Genomic DNA, 27,900 nt, shown 5'->3' with positions numbered 1-27,900 from the left:
ATTGCATACACTAATCCACTAATAGTAAATGTTTTATATGGAGCAATATTATGAAAAGAAAGACACCTTGGTTGACATATACAATTTTTATTTTAATTTCTACAGGAGAGGAAAAAAAGGAAACGCTAGGAGTTGTTAATGCTGTCATGAACATCTTATAGAGAGAGAAAACTGTACATTTATATCAGAAAAAAATGCTGTTGATACACCATGCATTATCAGCACGTACAGGACACAAGGAAGTGAATGGATAAATCATTACATTTAAAATTTATTTACAAAGAGAAAAATATATATATATATATGTACTGTACATCTGTACACAGACCCCTGTTGTAATATATGTGGAAGTAGGCAACAAAGCGTGCACCATCTTCATTGGATAAGTTTCTGACGAAGCAGTTGCATAGCACTGGAGATTCAAGCACATGGTTGGTTTACACTTGGCTTTGGCCTTTTCATACTTCAATCACAAAGCTTCAGCAAAGGACTCAAGCCTGCTATACGTTCATGACAGGAGTTAGCTGCAGCAGTGAGCTCTGCGGTCGAATGGCGTTGCTCTTTGAATGCAGTTTCTCCAGGTTCTGTAAAAAGCCTCTTCTCTTGAGACCCTCCAGAATGACAGTGTTGCTGGAGGCCAGACTGACACGGGTTCTGTAAGGTGAAAAAGGTGGAGCATGAATGAGGTTCATATCAATCTATAAATATGCCATTTGAACAAGGTGACGTGTTCATGCACTAAATCTGTCCACCCACATACCAGGGTGCATAGCGAGTTCAATGCCAGAAAAGAAGTCTTTTCTTCCTCTTTGATTATAACATGAGGATTTAAGTGCTGCACAGCAATTACACATAATTATCAAAATGACTCCCTTCTGTCCAAATACTGGATGCTATAATTGGCCACAAGGTGTTTGCTCAGCTTTAGTTTACTTTAAAGGAAAAAACACAAATTGGGAGCAAGGCCAACCACGGACACGTAACCCAGAGGTTAACTAACCTCAGTACAGTGTTTATTTTGCCTGTCTCTTCCAGAATGTGGAGGGATAGAGTCATAGTTGGCAAGATAAGATGTGAGCGGTGGTAACAGTTCACACCTAAAGGTCTGGTTCCTCAATCAGACCACTGCGAGGATGCAGAGACCAGTTTTCCTACTGGTCCAGTGCATTTGCAAAAGCAAAACTCAAACAGTTCAGAGATTGTAAACACAAATAATAAGGTGGAAATGTCATTCAATCATTGGTCATACAGACGGTGGGTAAAAAGATAACCAGTGGCCCAGTTTCTACCTGGATATCGTACACCATGGAGCCCAGGTTCTGTTCATGTTACTGAAACTGCCCTAAAGTTGAAAACTTGTCAAAACAAAGGCCTGAAGAGAATGTGCATCTGGGCTAAGGGACCGGTGCATTTCTCTATTGGTTGTGGAGCTTTTTCTATTTCATAAAACCCATTCTTTAGTCTCAGTTTGTGTTAGCTGTCTAACTTTCAGTAACTTCAATGGTTTTGACAAGACACCCCTGATCTCAAACTGAACTACAATGAAATGGAAACACAATAACAGTATCTTATTTCAGCTGATATGAACAACTACAAAGAGAGGCACTCACCGAGGAGAATCTATGCCACTGTCTCCTGTGATGCTTTGGTTCTCTCCCATTTCCACTGCTTCTCCATTTTCTGCCCCTCTGGCTCCACTGGGCACACTCAGAACAGCTCTGTGGGTGTGAGGAATACCCATCTCATCAAGCCCATCCTCCTGCACACCCTCCACTTCAGGCACCCAGTGAGCAGATTCTCTATCACCCTCATTAGCCGACTTACGAACAGTCTCTGTGTCTGATTCTATCTCACTGGTCTGGCAGTAGTCAAAGATGCTACTGTCTGCAACTTCAGATGGTTCAGGGAAATCCAGATCAAGGTTGACCTCATGCCGTCTTTCCCCCTGGATCAATGTGCCTTGCCTGGGGCTGGACTCACTTTGGGCCCCTGGTGATCTAGTCCTCTGATGGTGTTGAAGGAGTCTCCAGCTTGTGTCTCCGGGTCTGGTGGGGCTGAGGGAAACTTCCCTCTGGGTTACTGGGGGAATGAGCTCTTTGAAAGTGCTGTCCTTTGAAGTCTGCATCAAGGCAACTTGTGGTTGGTGAAAGCTGGAATTAAAATATTGATTGCTGGGTCCCTGGTATTGCAAATCAGATTCACAGTTATTGTAAACCAACTGGTGGCCACGGTGGTCTGCTACACCTGTTCGGTACACATTTGCAGCATCAATAATCTCCTCCTCATTCAGACACAAGGAGCTGCAGGCATCCTCATCTTCCTGCTCATCTGTTGTCTGATAGAGCCTGTAGTCGTCTTCAATGAAGCGATCAGTGTCTGTTGTTGAGGGAGTGCTGTCCGCTATCAGTTCCAGCCTCTCTCCCTGGTTCACTGTCCTTTTCTCTCTATTAGTGATAGTGACCGGTCTTATCTCCTGTCGTTCCTGGGTGGCTGTAGTTTCACAGGCCTGCTGCTGTGAAGAGAGCTCATCAGGCCTCTGAATATCATCCCTTTGTGGGTTGGAGACTCTGAGGGAGTGTTTGCGCTGCAAGGAGGGCTTGGGCCAGGGCAAAGTTTGGTCATATGAGTGGTTTATGACAGGCTCATAGGGATGTGTAGGGAGAATGGTATTAGTATTTGAGTATTGTTGGGTGTTAGAGAGGCCGTCATCTATAGTTTGGCTGTGATCTGGTACACTGTTGTACTCTGCTTCCTGAAAATGCCCATTTTTGCCCTCTACCTCCCAGCTCTCCTTGATGTTTCCCTCCCTCTGATGTCGGATCTTGTCGTCTATCCGCAGTGTACTGCTCTTTGGATAGGCTGAACTGTAGTCCAGTGGCAGCTCTCTGTTGAGCTTTATGTCAGCTTGGAGCAGACGATCAGGAGTAATGTCCATCTCGTGGACACAGTTGTACCTGTCCTCAGATGTAGGGGATTTCCCTGCATGCTCTCCATCTGCTGCAATCACTTTGGCCCGATGCGGGTCCCATGATTTGGAGCGGTGACTTGATCGTTCCTTCCTCCCTGGCCCTGAAGCCTTGCCTTCTTTCGCCTCTCGTCTTCTTTGCTCTCTGTTGATAGTGGGGGGAATAACGGACTCAGCTTCTTTAATTGGATGAGTCTGGAAAGGGTTTTCAATGCGTTTCTTATAAAGGGATTTTCCCTCAACAGCTCCACCTTCTTCCACTTGATCTGGTTCATCAACAGGGATTTCCACTCTGAGCCGAGCAGGGATCAAATCCTCCCCCTCTGGATAATCATCCGTACATATGGGGGCCTTACTCTTAACCCTCTCCTTTTCCTTTTCCCTCTGCTTCTCTCTGGAGGAATGGACCCTCCTCTTGCTGCGAGAGGTCTTCTGAGCAGATCTTTTCCCTGCCTTAGAGGAGTGATGATGCCTGGGTTTTGAGAATGTTAGGATTTCAGTAGACATTCCCTTGTCCACTCCCCTATCGTCTTTATCCAGACTTCTGTCCAACATCCTGTCTATCCCTCTCTCCCTTCTCTCCTCCAGCTTCTTCATTAAGACCGTGTGGCGAGTCAAATTGTCCACGGTCAGTTCAGGGTTGATGCGTTTGATGATAGCATGCTCCAGGTCACGGGGTAAGTTGTTCAGGTCGTCCTCATCTCTCACTGGCCACTCCTCTGGAGGGAACTGGCCTGAAAATGATGCATACTCTTTCTTTGGCTTCTCTTTTTTACCTCCATTCCTCCGGAACAAACTAAGGCCAAACTTCCTCCCTGGTTTGTCTTTTTCTTTGCGGCCAGTGGCGTTAGTAGTGGCTGTAGTTTTGCTGATCTCACTTGCCTGACAATCTGCCGCTGTGGAAGTGGACTGATGCTGAACTGTGGGCTTGTGATCTAACGGTCGGGGCCACTTTAAGCTCTTGCCTGTGCACTCACTTATGGAAACAGAGACTGACTGCTGGTCTGGGACAATGGAGGGAGGGACGGTGGCTGTTACAGTAGTGGAGGCGATATTAGTGGAAGTTTGAAGTGGGCTGAAGCAGCTGCAAGACTTGCAGTGCGCCACTGGCAGTGTTTGAGTGGTCTCAACGCAGGCATCATTGCTCAACAGGTAAGTAATAGGAGGAGGTGATGGAGGGTCGTCTGCTGAACCAGACGTCCACCAATTCTTCTCCCGGACCATGTTGTTGGTAATGAAATAGGTTTGAGGCGTGACGATGAAGTAGCCCTCCCCTGTATGGTAAATTTTGCGCTCCTTGATCAGAGTCCCTAGAGCATTATAAAGGATGTCCTGAGTGGGGATGGTTATCCCTGAGACACAGAAAGAGAAAAGGAGGTTAAGCACAAAAAAAAGCACAAAAGCACAGTGGCTAACATCTAACAGTGAGCTTGCAGACTGCAAACATGTTGTATCACCTTCCCCTTCCAAGTTTGTAGGAGAACCTGCAAGTTTTCACAATACCAGAATTTTAAACTATAGTACAATACCAGTATAAAAAAAGGATAATCAATACCTCTATCCATACCACAGGAAAAAGAAAATAAAAAGTCCTAAGAATTAGGCTAACTTTGTTTCTTTTAGAACAAAAACATAGCCTAACAAAATCACATCCAATCTTATTTTGGGTGATTATGCATCTATAAAAGCAGAAAACACTTTTGAGTATTCTATTCCGTTTCTGCCATATTCTGCCAATACATCCCTGTAAATCTTACACACTGGACCTTTAAGAGTATAAAAAGTTGTCCACACTAAGAACTATATCTGTAATTATAAAAAATACAGTTCTAAAATCATCCTAACTCAAGTGGTTGCTGGAGTCCACACCACAACTATAAAGCTGTGGTCCGGACTCCAAGGTCCGCTTGAGTTAGAATGATTTTAGAACTTTATTTTTTACAGTTACAGTTCTTGGTGTGGACCACATTTTAGTCTAGTAATACAAATTCCCAAAAGCAAAAGCTTAACATTTTGGAAAATAGAGTTATTCACTTTCTGATGGAGAGACAGATAAGAATTAAGATAAGAGATAGATAAGATTGAAACCACTCTCATTAAATATGAATCTACAGCCACTATTGATTTATCATATAAATAAAGAGAAAGGCTGGGAACAGGAAACAGCCAGCCTGGCTCTCTCTTATGGTAAAAAAAAAAAACCAACCAGCACCTCTAAGATGACTAATCAACACAATATACAGTATCTTGCTTGCTTGTTTAATTCAAGCAAAAACCAAAGTGCGTGAACAAGAAGCTGCAATTTTACAGAATTTTATAGAACTGGCACATAACCAGTTGTTGTTTTTGTGCTTTGTTTTTTTGTATGGATTAAACAAAGGAGATACAACATATTAGTTCTCACACTTAATGAGATATAGAGATGCTGGTAGGCAGATTTTGTTAACTTTGGACAGAGCCAGGGTAGCTGTTACCCCCTGCTGTGGCTTCACATAGCGATTAAGTGCAGTTTTTTTTTAATCAAAATGTCAAACTATTCCTTTAATGAAGCAGTATTTTATGGATTACCTGGGTGGGCTTTGCTCATGTAATTGATAAGCGCTTCCTGGTTGACGATGATTTCAGAGGAGTTCATGTCCGAGATGACTGAACACAACACCTCAGCCAAGGGAATGAACTGCGACTGGGGGACAGGGGACATCTGCACCGGGGACAGGTCACCTGAAACACACACATACACACACACACACCAGCAGATTATCAAATGAAACAGGTGGTCCTGCTTCAGTAACACACAAACACACCTGGGTTAGAGAGGTCTCTCTCCGACTTGTGGTGCCAGTGAAAACAGCTCAAAGTCCTGAAGTTGACATTCCTCTACTGACCACCTTCTAAATCATGACCGAGGTGGTCTATTTATGTGAGTTATATGAACCATGCCTGACTGCTTTTGAAATTCCATCAGTACTGGGACAGACCACAGAATTCCATTACTCCCACAGAAATGACCACAGGTCTGCCTGCTGGGCAGATCAGATATCCTGCCCCCCATATCATACAGCCCTACACGTCTAGGAGGTGCCCTTAGACAAACATGTTACTGAAAGTGAGAGAGACCCAGAAAAAAAAAAAGACAGAGACAGTCCTGGAAACATGTGTCTTTGTAAAAATAGCATGAAACATATAAACAAACTGTGGGAGCCTGTTACACAGAGGCCACAAGGGTTTCAAATCATAAAACTGAGCTGCTTTTAAAGCTAACCAGACATTTTTTAGAAACATTTCATTTCAGAATCAAAAACAATCAACAGAGTTTCACACATGGAGGAACATAATTGAAGCAACATGCAGTGGTTAAGTTCCTTCAGGCAAATAGGACTTTTTATGCGCAGCCTATAGTGAAGGGAGCAGGAGGGGTTAAGATAATACTGCAATAAAGACTCTTCCACACCCCGATGAGAGGATAGGACATCAAAACTGAATGTGGACTTTGACACAGCTGTGACTAAATAATTGGTTACCTCATAGAGTAACATGAGAAGCTCTAATGGTCGATGGGTTATCTTGTTCAGAGAAAAGATGCAACTAATCACACCTATCTAGAGACATGTGGTCCTTTCTTCATTAAACAGACTTCCTTTTTTCCTACAAAGGGAGGCAACCACAAACCAGCAACTGATTTCTGCAGTTCAACCTCAAAGGAAAGAAGAAAAAATCCCAATCAAGATGTCCAAAGAGGGCACTATTGTCAACAGTTTGGATCCCTTCAGAGCCAAAGTGGAAGGTTGTGTTTAGGCCAAAAGTGTAGGGCTGCCAGATTGCACCTGATGCCACTACGCCACTTTTTCTCTCCAAGTGAGGAAGTAGAATATTTGCGGTTTGAAGGGCTTGAAGATCAAATCATCACTAAAGCGTACGGCTACTTACAGCGCAAGTAGGGCCGTGTTTTGTTGGCTGCTGATGCAGCCTGGGTCCCTCGTATTTTAGATAAGGAATGAGACAATAAAAACAAATTAAATGGACAAAGTCATATGGACACTTAATTAAAGAGAAAAATGTGATGCAGTTGTAGCACAGAGACAAAGAGAGGGATGATGGGAGGGAGATGAGACAGGGATCACAATTTAATAAATATTGTTACACTGTAAGTAAGATGATATATTGCTATTATTTAAATCTAATTTTAGGAAAATTGAGTGTAAAAAGGAAAAAAACACCATATGTATAACATTTGAGTTTAAAAAGTTAATTTTTTTACGCAATCAGAACAGTGAAGATAGGTAACAGTGGTTGGAGGTTTAAACACAACACAAAATGAACCACTGCCTCTTTGCATGTGTCATAATATCACAATACACCCCAAGTTACTTATAGTTAACAAATGTAAGGATACTTGCTGCTTTAGTGGTTAAATGATGTGAAAAGAGCTTAAATTTAAGTGTGCACCTCATTATAGGGGCACTCTGGTACTTAAATGGCACTACACCTCTGGTTTAGGCATAGTATTAGAGGTGTTTCTTTTCAGATACATGCCTTCAGCTATACAATCTTAATCAAATGTTTATGTTTAAGTTAAAATTAGATATTGTTGAGGCTACACTAAACTTTGATGAGGGTTATGGTCAGGATAAGAATGTGGATGAGGACTTTATTGCTGTGAATGTCTCTGGTGGGATTCCTAAAAATGCATTGTATTATATCTTTTACAAAGGTCATTGTAATTTAAAATATTAACATACTGAAACCAATGCCTGTTTTTTTATTGATATACTCATATATAGACAACAAAGAGCGATGCTGAGGGCAGACTCATAAAGACACATCTGTTTGTGCAGATGCAGGCGCCACCACACACGTCTGCTGGGTCGTGGATGATGATTGGGGTTATAATGGTATGAGTCTATGCATATGCTATGTTTTTTGGGGAAATTCCTGCATAACTAATGAGAAGTGATCTCAGTGGAAGCACTAAAGCAAACCAGACCCTACCGCTGATGAATGATTAGCATCTGAGCTGGGTTAACTCAAACTCCCTTCATAAGAACAGCCAGTAAGGGCATGGACATAACTTTAACCACAGGACTGGAAAATTGGTTTTAGTTAATCAGCTACAACTCATTAATGTGAGGAGCAAACTGGGTGACAGAAGGGATACAAGATAAATGGTGAATTAACACACAGTGATCACACTCTGCCTGCTGTGTTTTATTTACTGTCAACAGTGTCCAATACAACTTGAGAGCAAGCTTAAGTGTAAAAAATGTACATATACATACAACTGAATTCAGTGTACAGCCAGTTGGAGCTTCAGTTTATTTTCATTATTGACAGAGACATTTTCCCCATGTGACTTCAACTTTCCAGTTGTGCTGACAACAGCACTTTGTGTTAAAATGTGTGAATTAAGCTTGAACATGTGGCGTGTGTGACTGATTCTCACAAGGGCATTGAGTGAAAACGCTGCCGAGCTCACACTTGATGTAAACTAAACATTTACAACCATCACACTTGAACCACTTCTGTCACAGGCAGGGAAAATAAACAGCTAATCAGATATCTGCCATGGTAAAACATGACAGAACACACATGTACCACACACACGCTGATAGATCCAGGCTGGAGCTGCATATTATTACTTCAAATGAAGCGACACAGCGTTTCCAGAACTGACGGATAAAAAGTATACCGCATAATAATAGACCAAATAATCAGTTGAAAATGAAAAAAAAAAGGTTCAGTACTAAACTAAAATTACATTTGGTTTTGACGGTCATTAGTTATCAGTCATTGCTTGTCATGCAGAGCCTAACAGGGTTTGTTGTGCAGCTTTTAAGACTAAAATTCAAGCACTTTTCAAGGTACCTAAAACATTTTCCAGACACTTAAAGCTTTTAGCATCACATCTTAAGTCTTACTATAAATGTAACTGCAAACTCATTTATACCTACAGCAAACAATATACTGTCATTGTCTATTTTAAATTTTGATTTTATGTTTTGATCATGATTATTTAACGCTTGCTAATTTCCAGATTAAGAGATCAACAGAGGATTTATCTAGCTATGAATGATGAATATAACAATGGGATTGTTTCATTTAAAATAATTGTATTAAAAGATTTTTGTTGACATGAGTAATCATGTAGATGAAACACCAGATTATATTGAAAATCAAGCTTTTTTTTTTGTTCTTAACTGTTTAAACTGTTGAAAATTAAAATAAAAAAAATAAAAAAACTAAAAAGATATATAAATAATATAAATAAAATCAGGCATTTTTAAGGAGTATATTCAATTCAAACATATTCCTAACCTTGAAAATAAAATTTCCTTTTAGGCCTGTATGAATGCTGCCTGCTGAGTTTGGTGCACCGTCAATCTCAATCAAACTAAGATTTATTAGAATATAGCCTCATTTTTCATAGGTGGAAACTGTCCAAATGGTACAAAAAGTATCCCAAATTTTCACAACCAGCCTAAAACAATTACACCCGTACAATTTAAATAAAGACTAGCCTGAAAATACGCCCAACCTCGCTGGGCTGACCAGCTGAAATTTATTAATCACACTGCGACGCAGTCTGTGTTTAAGTTAAATAGAAAATATTTCATCCTCAGCGAGGAATATGTCAAGCTAAGCCAGTAAAAAAAACAATTATCAGCACAGCGAGCTCACTTAAGGCTCATAAGTCTCACAGACAGGGGTCTTTCTTTCCAAAACTGATCCTATGACACACGGGGGGATTGTAAAGAAAAAACCATCTGCCTTCCCCCGGCTCCGACAGAAGACGTTAATCTGACTAAACCTCAGAGCGGATATCTCAATAGCAGTCTCCCTGGGCAGTGAATTAGTGCTGCTGACTTAGCTCCCCATTGTTGTTAACTTCCTATAGGAATGTCTGGCTGGTTGTCCACATGGCAACGACTGAAAGCCACCGTCAACAGTCAAAAGGCCAGCGAGGATATGACAGGGTCAGAGAAGACGGAGAATGCAGAAATCCCAAGGAATGAGTAAACTAATGGGAAATCACATCAATACCTCCCTAAAATCTCTTTGCGCAAAGATAGATAGAGTGTTATCCTCTCTGTCCATGTCCTGGTTCAAAGCAGGATATCCTGTTGGACACCTGCTCGCAAGAATTGTACTGTGGAGGGAGTTAAAACAGAAATAAGTTGAAGGGAGAGCATTCAGTCAGTTACAGTCTGATAGCAGCTATGACTTAAAAAGAACAACAAAAAAGTGACTCTGACAATGTAAAGTGTGAGACAGAAGACAAAAATACACCTACAGCAGTTTATTTATGGGAAAAAGCTGTGATATAAGGGTGGGCCCGGCAGAGGATCAGTGTTTATTGAGTCTAACATTAGCAGGCGTGACCGTCGAGGAGGTTCGCTGCTGTAACCGTCTTCTCTCCAGGGGGAACGGACCTCTGTGTTCCTGTAATCCAAGACCGGGCCACCGACATTACACCCATTGTCATACACAGCATGAATACCCTGCTGGGTGCTATGGCAACTGAACAACGTGCCGAAAGGAAGAGGGAAGGAAACGGCAGCCCGAGAGTCAAACGGGAGACGAGACTTGTGTTAAACAGCAGTTCAATATAACCTCTTAAAGGGGCACTCCACCATTTTTACAAAGTCCTACTCAGCCTGTCTTGTTTTGCCCTAGAGGAGCTTCGTCGAGTCAGAGAAAATAACCCTGGTGACATCATCGCCTTGGGTTTGAACACTACCAGGGGCTTACAGTAACAAAGTTATATTTGACCAGGAGCGACTATAAGTTTGTAATGCACTCTGAATACAACAACACAACACAAAGCCTGACTTACACATTGAAACTGCAGAAATGTGGCTGTTCACCAGGCAGAGATGGATCTGCCAGCTTCATCAAAGCTGCTAGTCAGATGGTCGAATAGTTTCAGAAACCCTCCCACACAGTCCAGTGTCGGATTAGGGGGGGGGTCTGTGGCCAACCATGCCTGTAACTTTCCAAAACTGTCAATCTGACTTTCACACACACTTCAGACCAGGATTGACAAGTGGAGTGGAGAGAGAAGCCAAGGTTTAACTTCTCTCTCTAGCCCTTTTTTTTCCATTTGTTACACAACTCCTTTGGTCATTCTTCATATGAACAACAGACTACAATATTATGAATAATAAATGAAACATTATGAATGCCTTGCAGGAGAGACTGTCTAAAAATATGCGCTTTTATCCCCATATTTAAACAATATCACATCAGCCCACTCTCTGTGATGTTTGGAACAACTATAAATACTTTTGATTTCTAACACCTGTCTGGCCATGTCAAACAAACTAGTTCTTTTCTAACCTAACTGTACAGCTATTGCACTGCATTATGGGAAGTGTAGCATCCAGCGTTTTTGCCGCTTGTCCCATACTAGCGACTAAAAAACACAACAGGCGTAAAAATGTAGAAAGGCAAACAGATGAGGCAAAGATTTTTTTTCTTTCCAGGTTGTTTAAGTTGATTTAGTCTATTTTTCATCCCACATGTGAACGACTACAGATGCCGCACTGACCGCTTCAGCTTGCTGCAACATCGCCACTTCACTGGTCCTGACAAGACTGCCGTGTGAAACAAATATATGTAAACGGGAGAGCTGCGGTTTATCTGGATAAAAAAAACACCGTAATGTTTATTTCTTAAAAGATTTCAGTGAGTCATGTTATATTCAAGGGTTTATGATCTACTGAGTAGGAAAAAAGCTGTTTTTCTAACTTACTCCACATAGATCATGGAGTTTTGCCTATAAAAATGACTCATTGAAATCAGTTGAGAAATAAATGTTATAGTGCTTTTTATCCAGAAAAAACAACAACTCCAGGACCAACATGGTGGCAATGTTGACACACACTGTGTGCATGACCTCCAAAATTGTATTCTGAGAGAACTACTGATGTAATGCATACATTATATGCCAAGTTGGATTATAAGAGATAATTTCAACTTTATAGTCTAAAATTGTACTTTGATGGTCTTCACCATGACAGAACAATAAAGTGGCAAAGCCCACACCAAGCTTTCTGCTCCAAGCTTCCCATGTCGTTAATTGTCTGTTTGGGAATAAATGTTGCCCGGGGGATTAAAATGAAAAATGCCTGAAGCTGACAGCTCATATTGTGGAGATGATTGACAGAGACCTTCTCTCTTCTATCCCCCCTGAGATCTTCTTGGCTGCTGACACTGATCAATGCCACATGTATTCACATGGCTGTGTTGTTAGCTGGCCCCGCAGCCACATGAGTCCCATTTCATACACGTGATTGCATTACCTCCAGTTCCTTGGAAGAAAATACTAACACTGTAGACCTTCCCTGAGCTTCACCGACTCAGACTAAAAATAATGTTTTAATCTGAGAGTTATACAATATGTAAATTGTCTGCAGTGAGAACTGCAACTTGATGATCAAGGTGACGTAAGTTGAGGGACATTTGAAGTCCTGCAGCAACACAAACCACCTCACCATTTTTGACTTTTCAAACAGTGGTTAGACAAACAGCACATAATGTCACCCTAAAGCCTTCTTGACAGCTTGCATTATTTTTATTTCATTATTTTAAAAATTTTGCTGAGATTTGTAATGTTATTTTTGACATATTGCTGCAATGAGTGCACTAGTATTCTTCAGTTCTTCAGTTGTTTCTGTGTAAAACCTGTGAACCTGAGATGCTGGTTATAATGCTGTGTACTTATTAGCCGTGGTATCAGCATGACTCTGGGGACGGCAATGTCAATCAGTCCACCACTGTGGTTCAGACTAAAATATCTCAACAACAATTAGATGGTTTGCCATGAAAAGGATGAATCCTACAAACACTGGTGATGAAATGAGGTTGGTTTTTTGGTTTTTTTTAGAGAAATGTCTTGACAACTGTTGGACTGATTGCCATAGAATTTGGTGCCCATGTTCATGTCCTCCTCAGGATGAATTGTAATCACTTTTTTGTTCAGTTTAGCATTTCAGGTTAGCATGCTAACTACAGCAGATATCTCTGCAACACCATATGCAGACATCTGTGACATAACGTCATAACGTTTATTTCTTCACATTCTGCTGATGTTCACTTTTTGAAGTTTTAAATTTAAATCCTAGTCAGATTTTACACACTGAACCTTTAAACAGTCATTCGTTGTGACATACATAATGTAAACTTCAAGCTTTGATGGAAGGCCAGAATCCAAAGTGATAAAGAGGGCTGCACAACTTGTGACTGAATCTCATCCTTGACCTTTCACCTTCACGCTGTCACAGGTCAAATCTACCTGAAACATCAGGCTTGTTGCCACAATCACTCACTCCATTGGCCTCTCTGGAAACACACACTCACAGACACACACCATCTTATCTTATACTGGTATCGTCTAATCTTTTAGGCTCCAGTAAGCAAACAGGCTAATCTTCTCTCTCCCTCATTAAGGACACACTGCGTGGCATTCAACATGAACTTGAGGCCTGCCCAAACTGCAAAATACCTCCCTGTCTCCCATCGACTGAGACCTTGTGAAGAACACGCTTCAGTGAATCTGCAGGCTGTACGTGAGCGATCGGAGTTAAGTCTCTGGTGAGACAATGTCAAACATTCATACAGTCAGATTTAGTGTAATGGGAAGAGATGCCAACTGTAATTTCTGTCATGACTGCCTCCCAGTCTCACAAACACTTCCCTTTGTTTTGGCTTGTTTTGGTCTGGCTGACGTTGTGACGCTGCCCTCCCCTTCTTGTGTGTGCGTGCGTGTGCACATTGCACTTTTTTAAAGAGCTTTACGAGTTTGTGTCTTTCAGTCCTAAAGAACACACAGATGTGGGCGTTGCAGTTAAATGGCCCAATAAACTGAGTGAAAAGATCCCTTCAGAGAGCGATCGCAGCCCGAATGTCCCAACAACCAAACCTTGCTCAGGCTAACAACACTACCCTTTACTGTCCTTCCACTCTGAAAGAAAAAAATACTGTATGCCCATCAATATTATATCAAAATCTTTGCAATAAGTATCTACTGCAATGCTGAATATACAGTATAATTAATGGACATTATTTTTTGTACATAGTTGGCAAATTGTTATCAACATGCCTGCCACAGTCCCACTTAAAAAAAACATCAATAGCCAGTAAAATGGAAAGACTGAGCCACCAATCACTTTACAGCTTTATTGATTGATTCACAGCAATAAAACCAGCATTTCTGCCCAAACTTGAGCGCATTAGGTAAATATTTAATCGGACGCATTGACAGTTCAGTGTCTCAGAGTGCTTGTGTTTAAATATTAAGTGAAGCATTGAAGAGGGAGGAAAAGAGTGAAATTTGGACTGTGCCCTCTTTCAGTCTTTGAGAAAATGCATTTTTTGGCACATGAACATGGCAATGCTGACTCAGATTAACTGGATAAAATCTGGAGAACCTTCTAATCTAATTTAGGCCTATTGTCAGGATATGAACACTGACTTTCTGCTACAGTACAGTACTCATTACTCCGCAGAGGAACAGATAAGAGAAAAAAAGTCAAAATGCCATGACCAAAGAGGATTCATCAGCTAAAACTTTGAGCCATGAGGAGAAACACAGGCCAGCTTTGTGTTGACTGAAATCACCATGGAAACCTTTACTGTGGCAGCAACCTGCCACATGCAATACAGAGCCAAAGAGAAAGTAGAAACAGTGCAGTATGGGTATCTGTAATCCAGCTATAGCCTTGAGACTCATTTTGCCAAACCAACTCTTTGACATTTAATGTATGTTGGCAAGAAAGCATAAACAGGCCGTGACTAAGCGTCTCAAATTGACATCCACAGAGCTTAAAACATCCACACTCACATAGTTGGTCACCACAGATGTTGGCTGCAAACCCCATGCAGCTGTAATGGCATTAAATAATGCTCTTACCATCTGATTTACAGTCAGAACAATTTAAATAGCGATCCAACTCATGCCATAAGAAGTAAATGACCTGGTACTGAGCTAGTGTGCAAAAACCCTGTTATCATGTTCTTGTGTGATAGGAAATACACCTGACCAGGTGTTTAACAATGTGAAGGTAGACAGGCCTGTATTATATAGCACGGCCCAAAGTGCTCTGTGTAACACGAAACCAATGGTCGTGCCAGGAGACAGGATTTAGAGCACAACACTTTATTTTCCCTTTTTTTTTTTAACTTCATACGTCCGACCTCTTCAGACTTAATGGGCCGCACCCCAACATATCTGGCTCTCGTCTACTTTCATGGACATGAACATTACCCCACAGTCTGCCAGGGCCTTTTCTGCCAGACCAGTCGACCAGTCAAAGCCATTTAAATGTGGACCACAGTACCTTTCCTTTGTTCTTTAACGTCCATGTACATGTTTTTCACATTTCTGTTAGAATCGCTGCATTGTATATAAACTATAGAAAGAAACTCTGCTTCTTCTCATGCCAGATTTGTCACAATCTCATGAGCAACTACTTGATCTCAGTTTGATTGCAGTGGAGATTGTTTAAGGCCAAGCGTAACATTTCATCTTAATAGAAGACATTTGGTGAAAGGGATACTCCAGAGATTAGTGCTGCACTTCCATATAAATGGGGGAGTTACAGACAGAACAATAAAGGAATGGTCAAAATGATCCAGTCTTTTGTTCCTTGTATAAATAACCCTGGATGACGTCAACCTATACAGCTTAGGGGTGGGGAAAAAACAGATCTCACATAATGTTGAGATACTTTGTGTGGCATGTGGCATGTATATGTGCATCGTGTAAATTTGCTTTTTAGTATCATTAGATGGAGAAATAAGCAGAGGTCACAGTCAGCATTTGTCTGCTTGCCAATCTCATTTTGCTACAATAAAAATGACAGAAGCGAGATGAGCAGACTATAAACTTTATCTTATTAGATAAAACAGATGCTGACAAAGTTTTCCTTTGGAGACATGATTTGCAGTTGAAAAAGGTCATAAACTTCTATGTGTGTTACTGCAATATATTGTATCATGACTAAATTATCATGATAACATCATATTATGGAATCTCTAGTGACTCACACCCCAAATATGTTCTGCATTATAACAGGTTAATGAAAACCAACCCAAATTGATTGTCTGGACAATAGGCTTGGGTGAGGTCTACCAAACTGGCATGTGATGATGTTCACAGCGACACATCGTGATGGACGATGATCTTAATGTAAATATAAATAATTAATACAACATAGAGACGTGATGCAACGAACAGCAGCAAAAGATTATCTTTATTTTGTTTCCTACCTGTCAAAATAGAACTTAGGCAACAATCCGACTTCTGAGGGGACACACTACTTCAAATACTGAGGGTTTTTAAATCATGATATTACAATGGTAGAGGGCTGTCGGACATCACGATGGACGATGGCACCATTTTAAAAAACTTCTGTATAAGCTTTTCTGTGAAATCTGATAGATTGGATACATGCATGGACGGATGGCTAAAATGACATCCAATCACTTTTTGTGTACTTTTAATTCTGTGCTTGATAAAAAGATAAAATATATATAAGACAAAAGATCCAGTGTGTGCATGGCTCACCACAGATCTGTTTTATTCAAGACAAATAAAAGAAGAGCTTGGTCTTTGGCCAGATGTTCTGCTGACCCTCCTGATTGGCTCAACTTCAAAGTAAATTAACTTACTCAATGAAGAATGTAAAATCATAACCACAATTTATAGCTGCTGCATAAATTATTTACGGTAGTAAATTCTACAAGGAAATAAAATGGCATTTCAATACTGTGTGTGCATCTGTAGATCAAACACTGAAGGGCACGGATGGCTGCTCATGTTTTCCCAGTGCGTAGGAGGGACTACAAGTTCTATCAATGACCATCTCCAAAATATCTTGTTGGGTCAAATCATACAGTCATGTGTTAGTAATTACTTCAAGATTTCTTTCTTTCTGTAGTTGTCTGTTTATTTCTAGTGAGTGTGGCTTTGGGTCAAAACAACAGCCACTACCTTATGATGCTGTGTCTGCGTGGGACAAACACCAACACAATGCTTCTCTGTTTGCTGGATCTGTACCAGCGATTAATTCAGTCAATGGTTCCCTGATGTAGTTCAGACTTTTTGGCTCTGATTCAGTTGTGTGCAGCTGGTTTCAGAACTACCTTGCTGACTGATATTAGTGTGAAAAAGTGTCTTGTATTCAGTCTTTTTTAATGTGTGTAACAGAAGGAGTTCCCAAGGTTCGATGTTAGCCCTGGTCTTGTCCACTATTTATACTGTTAGAAGCAAATTTTAACCACCTGCACAGTTTTAATGACCCTTTTGTGCCATTTCAGTGGTGCTAAAACTAAACTGTACTGTTGCATTTCATTTTCAACTAATGAGCTCAAATAGTCAAGAGCCTCTAGTTTCACCTCCATCACAGATCCAGGTGTTTTCACCAGGGGTGGGACCAAGTCACAAGTCAGTCTCAGTCAAGACTGACAAATCCAAAGTCCTAAACGTTAAGTTTCGAGTCTTAAACACATGCATTCTTCACCAAATGTATTGTCATTTTAACAACAGAGCCTCAATTTACCCTTATTTGTGCAATAAAGAAGTTGTTGCATCTCCATCTGTAACATTCAACCTGCTCATTGTCCACACTGCAATTCATTTTTCACTGACCACTGCGTAGTTTTTGAACACAACCAAAGTTATCTTTGTTACAACTGGCACTCAATAATAAAATATTAGCTCCTAATGGTTTTCTCCTGCAGCATGACTTAATGCTGTCAGTTCAACACAAAGTGGATCTGGGCAATAAAGAGTCAACTTTCTGGTAATAAATTGTGTTAATCTAACACACTTTTAATCTTTAGTACTCTCAAGTCAAAAGTCCAAGTGAAGTTTCGAGTCCAAGTGTCCAAGTTCAAGTTGAGTCGCAAGTCTTTTTTGATTTTGTCAATCGATTATTAAATTAACTAACTTATTACTTATTTATCACTAAATATTGAACTAATTTGATAATTGATCAAAATTCTCTGATTTCAGCTTCTTAAATGTGAATATTTTCTGGTTTCTTTACTCCTCTCTGATAGTTAACTGAATATCTTTGAGTTTGGGGCAAACCAATACATTTGCAGATGTCATCTTGGGCACTGGGAGACACTGATCAACATTTTCACCATTTTCTGACATGTTACAGACAAAATAACTATTAATCAAGAAAATAATCAACCAATTACTCAACTATGAAAATAATCGTTTTCACCCCACTCCAACTATGTGTACACACAATCTACAAGGGTTTCTAGCAGATCCACGCCCTTTAATAAAGAGTGATGGCAGTCATTGGTCGCAGATGAAACCCATTTCCTCCTATTTAACTGTGCTCGAGGTGCAGCAGATTCCTGTGCTTGTTATCCCGGTATTAAGAGCAAAGCTCCCGTCCAGTGTCTGCCATACGATCCATCGCTTTTTAATGCCTTGCAACTGGTCAGCACACAGCTCCACCGTGATCCTTGAAAGTATCTTTCACTCATGAAATACAAAAACACAGCACTTTGCTCTCACAGAGCTGATGTTAGCATACCATTACATTTATCAATGCTAAATGAAGCAAAGAAAACATCCTGTCAGGAAACAGAGCAGTAATAGTAATACCAAATTTAATGCAATATAGCCTCACATCTGTGTCGACCCATTTGTCTGACCAGAGAGTGAATGAAGACAAATCCCACGAGGGGAAACCCAAGCGGCCGCTGACAGGGTGTATAAGCTGAGGGATACAGAGGAAACTCCTCAACTGTTATTGTTGGCACGGCTCCACTCCGCCGCTACGGGTGAGCCCAATATTTGGGTTGATAAAGCGGTCGACGGGCCTGATTTGCACCGGGGGTGAGCTTCCTGCTCAATGGGAAGGATGTGGCGAACAAATGATGTGCTGAGAGGCATGCACGCACACTCACACATGCGTGCGGAGGTCAAGTCTGAGAATAGAGGTCAAGGATTCCTCATATCTGAACCATAAACCATCTTTTACAAGTGCAGGAAACAGTAAGACATTCCAGATAAATGCAGAGACATAACCTCGGTGCCGGCACAGTAAGAGACAGCAGGAGTGATGCTTGTTTTATAGACCGCAGCCTAATTAACTTATACCAACAATGCAATTTGAAAAACAATCTAAAGTTTTAATGAACCTGCACAAATCAGAGGCTTTTCTTTCCATTACATCGAGTCAAAACCTTTCATGTTACAAGTTAATTAATCTCCTGTCAACTGTTTTTTTAGAATAAATGAAATTAGGTGTTCTTTGATCTACCAAACCAACACGAGTCAGACGTAAGAACCTCAACACTGTTGGATACCGGCAGCAGATTTGGGTTATGGTTTCCAAAAACATTCTTCCTCTGTTTTTGTGAGGAGAACAAGCCTGAGCCAACCGCTGTCATAATATGGACTCTTCATCATTTTGAGCCTGAAAAACAGCAGCATATATTTTGTGTAACGGCTTAATGTCATACTATTAGTGTCAGGGAGCTCGAGAGCGATTATCTTCAACCAATATTGTTTGAGAGCAGATGGTTGCTGTAACTGAGCAGAGCGGAGCAGATCGCACACAAATGTATTTCTGTGAGTGTTTCTTTTCATCATTATTTCCCCGACCAGAAATAAAATACAGACAAATACATTAAATAAAATAATGTGGGTTCTTTAATGATGTCTTCATAAAAACACAGATTACATACTCGTACCGCAGGGGGCACTCCCGCAGTTGCCAGGGGCTACGAGCAAACATCAACTAAACTATAAAATAGAAATTATGACTTGATTAAATCCATATTTGTATTAAGGAGGAAAATAAACAGCCAAATAGGATAATACATCTGTGTGATTCTGATCCTTATTACGTTAACAATAACTAGTATATGAGTGCATGAAAACAATTATCAAGCTAACAGTGAGGGTAAAATAAGTTACACTGGCTAAAAGTAACAGTTAAATGATTGATATTGTTAATGAAATCCATAAACAGTTGAAATAGTTCACTAAAAGTGATGAATAAACAGTTGTAATAGCTACAAATATTAGATAAACAGTTGAAATCATGGCTAAAAGCAGTGGAGGAATCTAATAAAGTACATTTACTTAAGTACAAATTTGAGGTTCTTGTACTTTACTTTAGTGTTTTCATTTTTATTACACTTTATACTTCTACTCAGATACATATCAAAGAGTGGTATAATGAAAACCTAATTCCTCCAAAATTGGTGAATTTAAAATTTTCAGATAAGCTGAAGGCTTAAATGTTGTTTTATGGATTGAGAAAATTCTTCTTCTTCTTAAACTACATTAACTCTTGAAGAACCTCGGGGAAAAGGGCTGGAAAATGCATCATCGCAAAGCTGAAAACTTCACGGTGAAGACTTTTTAGAGATTTGTGATTCTCACAAGACAGCTACACTACAATCTATAATGATCTTACAGATTATGATGCATTGCTGGAGATCAAACTACCCAACAGTATAAAAGTTATTAAAATGAGCTCAACCATAAACATCTACAGCAGTAAAATGCAACATATACATTAATGCAGCAGTAATATTAATCCAAAACATACATATAGTAAAACAGTGAGAGGGACCATTTTACTGCAGAACAAGTTCTTTTATTTTTAATACTTAAAGTACATTTTGCTTAATACATACTTTTAGTTATGTCAAATTTTGAATGCAGAGCTTTTACTTGGAGTGGAGCATTTTACTGTGTGGTATAAGCACTTTTACTGAAGTAGTAAAGTGTATGAATGCTTTTTCCAACACTGGCTAAAAGTAATAAAAAGTTGAGCATGAAGCACTATATATTTAGTATTTAATGCTATGTTAGTGTTCAGTTTTGAACTGCCACAGATTAACTCTTTAACTGTTGTTTGTAAGCAGCATTTAATTTTTTATTCTTTTCTGTTTTTAATAATCCATTCCTAACAATATATTTGTGTGGTGTTGTGGGGGTGTGTCATTAACAGAAGCTACACTGAACACCTGGATACTGTATTGATGTGTGTTGCTCTGTTTGCCTTCTAACAAACCCTCTGAAGCTAACTGACCTCAAGGTTGCTTGTTAGCAGGAAGGTTGTAACCTTTGACCTGTGCCGCTTAGTTAGTACAGGGTGGCCCATTTAAACCTGCAAAGGCCCGGCATGGGGGTGTCATGGTTAATAAGCTAACATCTGGAAGAGTTATGGCCATTAGTGAAGCGCTCTGAGACTCTGACAAAATACCCTCATGAAAGGAGACACCCCTTGTGTGAAAGTACAACACTTTCAAGTGAACAGAGCAGAAATGAGGCTCTCTGAGCTGGCGAGCTCAGGAAATGATCTCAAGAGTAAATGAAGCATTTCAGGAATGCCTCGCCACCTCATGGTATGGCAAGTTAAATGAAACATACCATTTAAAAAGGAAACTTGGCTAAAGAAGCGCAGCATAGCCGTGCTCCAGTTCTCCAGAAACACACAAAGGGAGACATACAGTGTCCTATAATGGCCAGAATGTGTTTTCCATGGCGAAAGTGAGAGGCTTGTCCAGAGGACTCATTCACGTTCATGTTCAAAGAGGACGAGGACAGTTTACAGAGGTTGATTGTAAGAAGGATACAGGACACCTCATTACACCAGTGGCTGACTCCATATAAATGTTTCAGCTCATGGATCCACGCTCTTCCTGCTGCGGGGACAATAGTAGGACTCTAAATAATGCAGAGGCAGCTAACAGCCATTATGAAGCCTCTGGTTTCAACAGGAGAGCCTCCAACAAGTCTGTTTTAAAAGACTGCCGACAAGGTGATTAGTGCATTGTCATAAAAACATAAGAATTCAGTTGACATTTTTTCAAAAATATGCTTCACTTTCAACTTAGATGAGAAGACTGATACCACTCTCACGTCTCTGTATTACGGCGCGACTGAGCCAACAGATGATTAAGTTTATAATCACACAAAATCAGGCATTGTTTCGTTTTGGTCTAGCTGCAGGGTTGTGCATTTTGGTGTCAGAGACATGAGCGAGCATGGACCGTGCTGATTGTAGGCTTACATGATTGGTCACTGCAGTGTGACATCAGGTTACATTTCTCCAAATGTTGACCACGTTTCAACTTTGTGCCACCTTCATTTTTTCTTCAGCGTCTTCTGCAGCCTAAACGGTCTACCTCCACTCGAACTAATGAGATATGTGGCATTTTTCCAATAACTGATTCTGTCTGAATGTGGCCTAATTTAGCTTAACATAAAGACTGGAAGGAGGGGGAAACATTGTTATATTGTATTTTTGTGTTGTCCATCCATCTGTCTACCTTGAGGGAATTTCTTCAAACCTAATGCAAATGTCCAATTGACACTTTATATCCAAATGCATGTTATTTACTGAAAATTATTCACTGGAAACATACATGTCTATATAGTGATAACTTCAATTCCTTCAAAGTCTTTCCTACATACACATATGAGTTTGGGCAGAAATGGATGTCAACTGCAACTTGGCTGGTTGGTGGAGGCACAAAACCACAAGGCAGTATAATTCTAGTCCTGTACATGCAGTAAAACAAAGAGGAAGTGAGCTGGATATAATGTATGGTTTCTACGGGCAAAACAGCAGCACCACTTACTGTGGTGGAAACAACAAACAACAATAATTTTCTTGTATTTCCTTCATATTTTGGGTTTCCTGCAGGAGGATACCTGATCACCAATGAAATTACTTTGTGGCTGGAACACTGGTATTATTATTCTGTAAACAACTACTGCAAGGAAGAAAAGGGATGAAGAGATCATTTCAGAGTAAAAGAGGAAGAATGAGAAACACCCTGCAGACGTTTGTGAGATGAAGCGGAGAGGTCAACCTCAGTACCAGTGGGGCCCATTCCCACAAGGATAACAACGAAGCCTGTTCATACTAACTCCTCACCCTGTCTGTTTACCTCGGCCTAACCTCACCACGATCCCCTGCCTTCATCAACTCTCCTCCCCACCTCCCGCACACCTCCTTTTCTGCATATTCTCCCCTCAGAGGAGGCCCGGACATGGCTGAAGACAATCTGTCTCCAGTCAGGCTGCTGGCACTGATAACCAGACAGGACCAGTGATGAATTAGCAGATTAATCAAAGTGATTGAGTCTGGAAGCTTTGTTTTATCATCTTTATCTCTCTCTTGTTATTGAACACTATTAACTAACTTTAATTTCTGCTCAACATCTTCCATAGTTGCTCCTTTAAAAAAACTCCTCACGTCTCAACCTTGGTTTGACCTGAGAAAGGAAATAGGGCTGTTTGAAATTCACTGTAGCCCGTAACTCATAACATTTCTGTTTTTCAGCTGACATATTTATATCAGGACAATGTCAAGGCCTTTAAGTCCATGCCTGATATCAATCTGGAAGTCTGACTTCCACAGTCCCTCACTGGCCATGAAATGGAGGGGACATTAATCCTGGGTAACAGAAAAGCGGCGGTGGTCGGCAGCCAGTCGCACAGTGATTCACTGCTGACCAACTCTCAGTGAGAAGGCAGTAAACCAGCCTCTGACAGCCTGCCAGCGCTGATTTCCATACAAATTGCTGCAGTGTGGGGCAGAGTATTTGTTAAAGAGGAGAGGGAGGTGACATGTCCACACACGGACATGTTTGCCTACAAGTTTCTGGTGTGAAACTCAAACATGAGGAGTCTGTTGAGGGATCAACGCCTGCTCATGTACGAGATCCAACTGTGAGCTCATACATGTCTGTGTGCTAGAGCTGCAACTATTAGGCAATTATTGGATTAGTTGTCAACTATTAAAAGTATGAGGTACTTATCGATAGTCAGTGTGTTAGCTACAGTAGATGGCGGACACCCCCAGTTTGGATATGCTGCTGTGGACATGATCTGCAACACAGCAAAGCTCCATTACATAACCCAAATATTGCTCTCTCCAAACGAACCAAACTGCATACGTGAAAATGTTCATTTTACCTCACAGAACACAGGAGTCGCTGCCTGATCTACTGCCACCTCGACCTTGTTAGTTTGCGTTATTGTGTGACATCACTGAATCCAAACTATACTTTTAAAACACAACAACACAAAAAAACAAACCCATCAAGGCAGAGTTAGACCACCAACTCTCATGTTCTGCAAAGTAAAAGTAATGATTTTAGCTATGGAGTTTGGTTGGTTTAGAGTGAGCGATATTTGGCTTATATAACAGCGATTTCTCATCAGTCTGCTGGAAAAGTCAAGCTGTGAAAATATTATAAACATAGCATACACTTTAACTGGCATAAATTTTTTAGGTGGTCCTTTTGTAAGCGGCTAAAATTGGTGCTGACGCTGTGATTAGCAATAAGTTAAGCATCACCTCTGGCTCATATGGTGTTTGTGTGTTGAGTTGGAGGGACAGAAACTGCTTCACAGCAGGATGACATGTCAACCCCCCCGCCCTCCTCCTCCAACGCTCCACGCCCTCCCGGGTCTCCCCTTGTGTGGTCTCTTCCTCCCTTGCACATCGCATTCCTCCCTTTACTTGTCCGTGCACTGTCTGGCAGAGCTGATACAAAGTCAGCAGGTAGACAATGGCAAGGTAGACAAAATAACGCTCAAACAAAGATACACGCATTATTGGAAGGACAGCAAGGCAGTTAGACCACATGGCGACAACAACCAAAAAGGAACCTGCTGCAGCTCGTGGCATGTGGAACACCTACCTTTATCAGGTTTTGAATCTCGTGGAATAATTGATAACTTTTTAAGTGGAAATTGGTGCTTTGCGGCAGAAACATAAAATCATTTCCCTCATAACTGTTTGCTATAACCTTGAGTTTAGCATATTTCTTCTAAAGCAAGACAAAAATGTGAATCACCTGGTGTATCTCTTAAGAATACTGTCATCAGGTCTAAAGCCCACACAGGGTTGTCATTTTCTGCAGCAGCTGCTGGTGCTGTCAGGCATTTACAGCCCATGAGATCATGCTATAAGAGGCTGCATAAAGGTTTCCATTCATTGTTTCTGCGCAGCTATATGCTGCTTTAAAACACATCTGAGAGAGAGAAGCCAGAGAAGAGGAGCAATTAGAGGTAATTACATGCTATACAGAGCTTTGTTAACAGGCTCTGGTAAACATATCACTGTGTCTACAACAAGGGGAGGCTGATTGGTGATGAAATCCTCTCAAAGCCCACCAGAAGATATTCAAGGGAGTAGAGTGGATGATTCAGATTACGCTCCCGGTTCAGAGAGTATCGCTGTAGGAAAGTCAGAAATGTACTGGTGTGGAAAATGTATTTTATCCACCTGAAAAAATCATGACGGTTTAAGTGTAGAATATTCTCCCTGCTTTACCCTGACGCCATACAGCTTTTTCCCTCAAGAAACCACCATAATATAAGCAAAATAGAGCCCTTTGCAAATCAACCAGACTCCAGTGGCAAAATCAGAAATTTTACCTTGCAAACTCATTAGTTGCTGCCGTACTGCTGTTGCGATTAGCTACTTTGTTTGTTTTTTTGTTATTATGTGACTTCTGTGGTTTAAATAATTAGTTTGGATTCACAGAAGTCACATAATAACACACATTAATCAATCGAGGCAGCAGTTGACAGCAACTAGGTATTTGGCTTACACAATGGTGGTTTCCCAACGTACAAAGCTGTTAAATAAATCACTGAAAATATTTTAAATCATCCTGTGACAGAATGTAGGTACACTAAAACTGGGCCATTTTTTTAAGTGGCCTGTTTTGAATTGACCCTGTCCACAGCTGTGCATTGCTTAGCTTTTGGTGCTGGTGCTCGTCTCTGCTTCTCCAAACTGTAATATATTAACTATCAGTAAGTACCTCACACAACCCCTCTTCAAATAATCCAAATGATCCCTTTAGGGAATATCGTCTCTCAGGCTATTTAACCAGATGCCACAGCTCTGACAGTGAAAAAAAACCCACCTGTGACAGTGACACTGGTTTGAAATTGGTGAAGCCTGCAGCATTTTGTAGCTCACTGCAACAAAATTAAGCATTTTTTTGAGTTTTGAATGAGAGGAATAGAGAAAAATCAAGTAGACTGACTGTGCCACACATGTAAATATGGTGATATGGCAAAACAAAAAGATATCTCTTTGCCATTCTTTGTTTTGTGGATTTAGTTGTGGCCAGTCTTAATAAAACTCCAGAGGAGGAGGAGGGAGGTGTTAAAACCTGGCAGCTTCTGTTCTTCAAGGTTTATGACTTTCACACGTTTCTGCCACTGTGGTAAACAAATGTTGTTGGTTGTGTGACTCCACAGTGTACTCGCTTAAGCAAAAACAAATTATGTTCTTGCATGTAGCTGTTTACTGTTGTGCGTTTTTCACCTATAATACTCTGGTTTGCATATTTTTGCATGGCAGACTTTTACCATCTGTCACTGGATTGTTTCTGGAAACTTTCTGGACTTCAGATGCACATGTTAAGTTGCATAACTAGTTTGTTTGCTGCATAATAACACTTTATAACATCACTGGTGACGGTTCATTGACAGTATTGATGTTACATACCGACAGCTTTAATGATAAATCCCTTTGGTGACCTCAGAGCCCTGCGCATCCACGCTTCTCTCAGCACCTCCAGGTTGTTTGCGTTCCCTTGAATGAAAAGCACCAGATTTTCCATCCATCCCTGAAAGTACACTTCAGCCACGGCTTTAACGAGCCTCTTATTCCAGAAACTGCGCAAGTTTTGCGCCTTAAAGTCCGCAAAAATCTCCTGGCCACTCGTAGTGTTGGCGTTGAGTTTCCCTCCGCCGGCGCGTAAACTCTCGTCGTCCGGGCCGAGGACCACAGCGAGCGAAGCGGCGGAGAGTTGGACAACCCGCTGCTGGTGAGACATGTCTGACGCCTTTACCGGCTCCGGGAGGGAGCTATCATGCCAGGAATGAAAATGCACTTGTTAAAAGACAATTCTCCTCTCTGAAAATCCAAACAAACCCCGTGTTTTGCCACACATTCCTCCAGTGTGCGTCTGGGAGTCCAGCAGCGAGTGAAGCGGAGGCGCAGCGACCGTCCGACTGGTTTCTGTGCGCTTCCAGGGAAACAAACCAGTGACGGTGGCAGAGAGGAGGAGGGCTCATCAGCCTGCTGCTGCTGGTCACACAGGTAGACCTCCCACCGACTGCCTGCAGTGTGTCTGAGTGTGTGTGTTAGTTCTCTAATGCAGGAGCAGGTGCTGTTTCATTCATGACATTCAAGTATATTTTGGTTCTGAATAGGGGAGAATGGGAACAGTTGCAGGACTTTTTGCAATTCTCAAGTTTCTCAGAGACAATTTGGACTAAACCAGGGATCTGTAACCTTGAAATAAATGTAAAATTAAATCTGTCTGGCGCTGCAATTACTAAATTAATTATTTTCCTCAGCATTTTCCCCTTTTGGATTTGGCTTCCATAGTTATGCTGTAGGAGAGTGAAGACTAACCACCCACAAAATTTAGAGGAAAAGTCACTGAGCTGTAGATTTAGGCTATGATGCATATTTTAGATACTGGAGGGTGGCAGAAGATACGAATGTGGCTCTGGACCTAGAGGTGGCTGACCCCTGGACTACTCCAACCAAATCTTTATATGATTAACTTACATTTGTCTGCTAATTACCCATATCATGTAAACAAGATTACATATGACACATTGTTCACAATATTTATTTGAATGGAAGAAGTCAGATGTTGCCACTGAGCCCAACCCCTGGACAGCTGCCACATGATCAAAGAACATGCAACATGCTAAAAATACATCAAACTTCACAATAAACTTTTGCTTTTTGTTCTGAAAATATGTATTGTTTTACAATAATGTTGTACTATTGTATATTTATTAAATAAGATATTGGAAGACATTGAGTTTTGTTTCTTTATGCGTGGAACATATTCCTTGCATCAATGTGCATGTCTGTTTTTCAATGTGAGAGGAAAAT

The 27,900-nt window shown here is 40.8% G+C and overlaps 1 protein-coding gene across 1 annotated transcript; it reads right to left on the bottom strand.

The window, feature by feature from the left end:
* Positions 1–440: 440 nt before the first annotated feature.
* stox1 (storkhead box 1) lies at positions 441–27,032 on the bottom strand. The gene is made up of 4 exons (XM_084736248.1): positions 26,491–27,032; positions 5,534–5,686; positions 1,611–4,317; positions 441–654 (listed from the first exon to the last, which is right to left on the bottom strand). The coding sequence occupies exons 1-4, from the start codon at positions 26,819–26,821 to the stop codon at positions 501–503; spliced, it is 3,345 nt and encodes a 1,114-aa protein (XP_084592374.1). The 5' UTR covers positions 26,822–27,032; the 3' UTR covers positions 441–500.
* Between the last annotated feature and the right edge of the window lie 868 nt (positions 27,033–27,900).

This window comes from Lutjanus erythropterus, chromosome 14 (genome assembly GCF_056507025.1).
Source record: "Lutjanus erythropterus isolate fLutEry1 chromosome 14, fLutEry1.hap2, whole genome shotgun sequence".
Taxonomy (NCBI): domain Eukaryota; kingdom Metazoa; phylum Chordata; class Actinopteri; order Lutjaniformes; family Lutjanidae; genus Lutjanus; species Lutjanus erythropterus.
The sequence above is the reverse complement of the archived record's forward strand: the minus strand, read 5'-3'. Positions and strand labels throughout refer to the sequence as shown.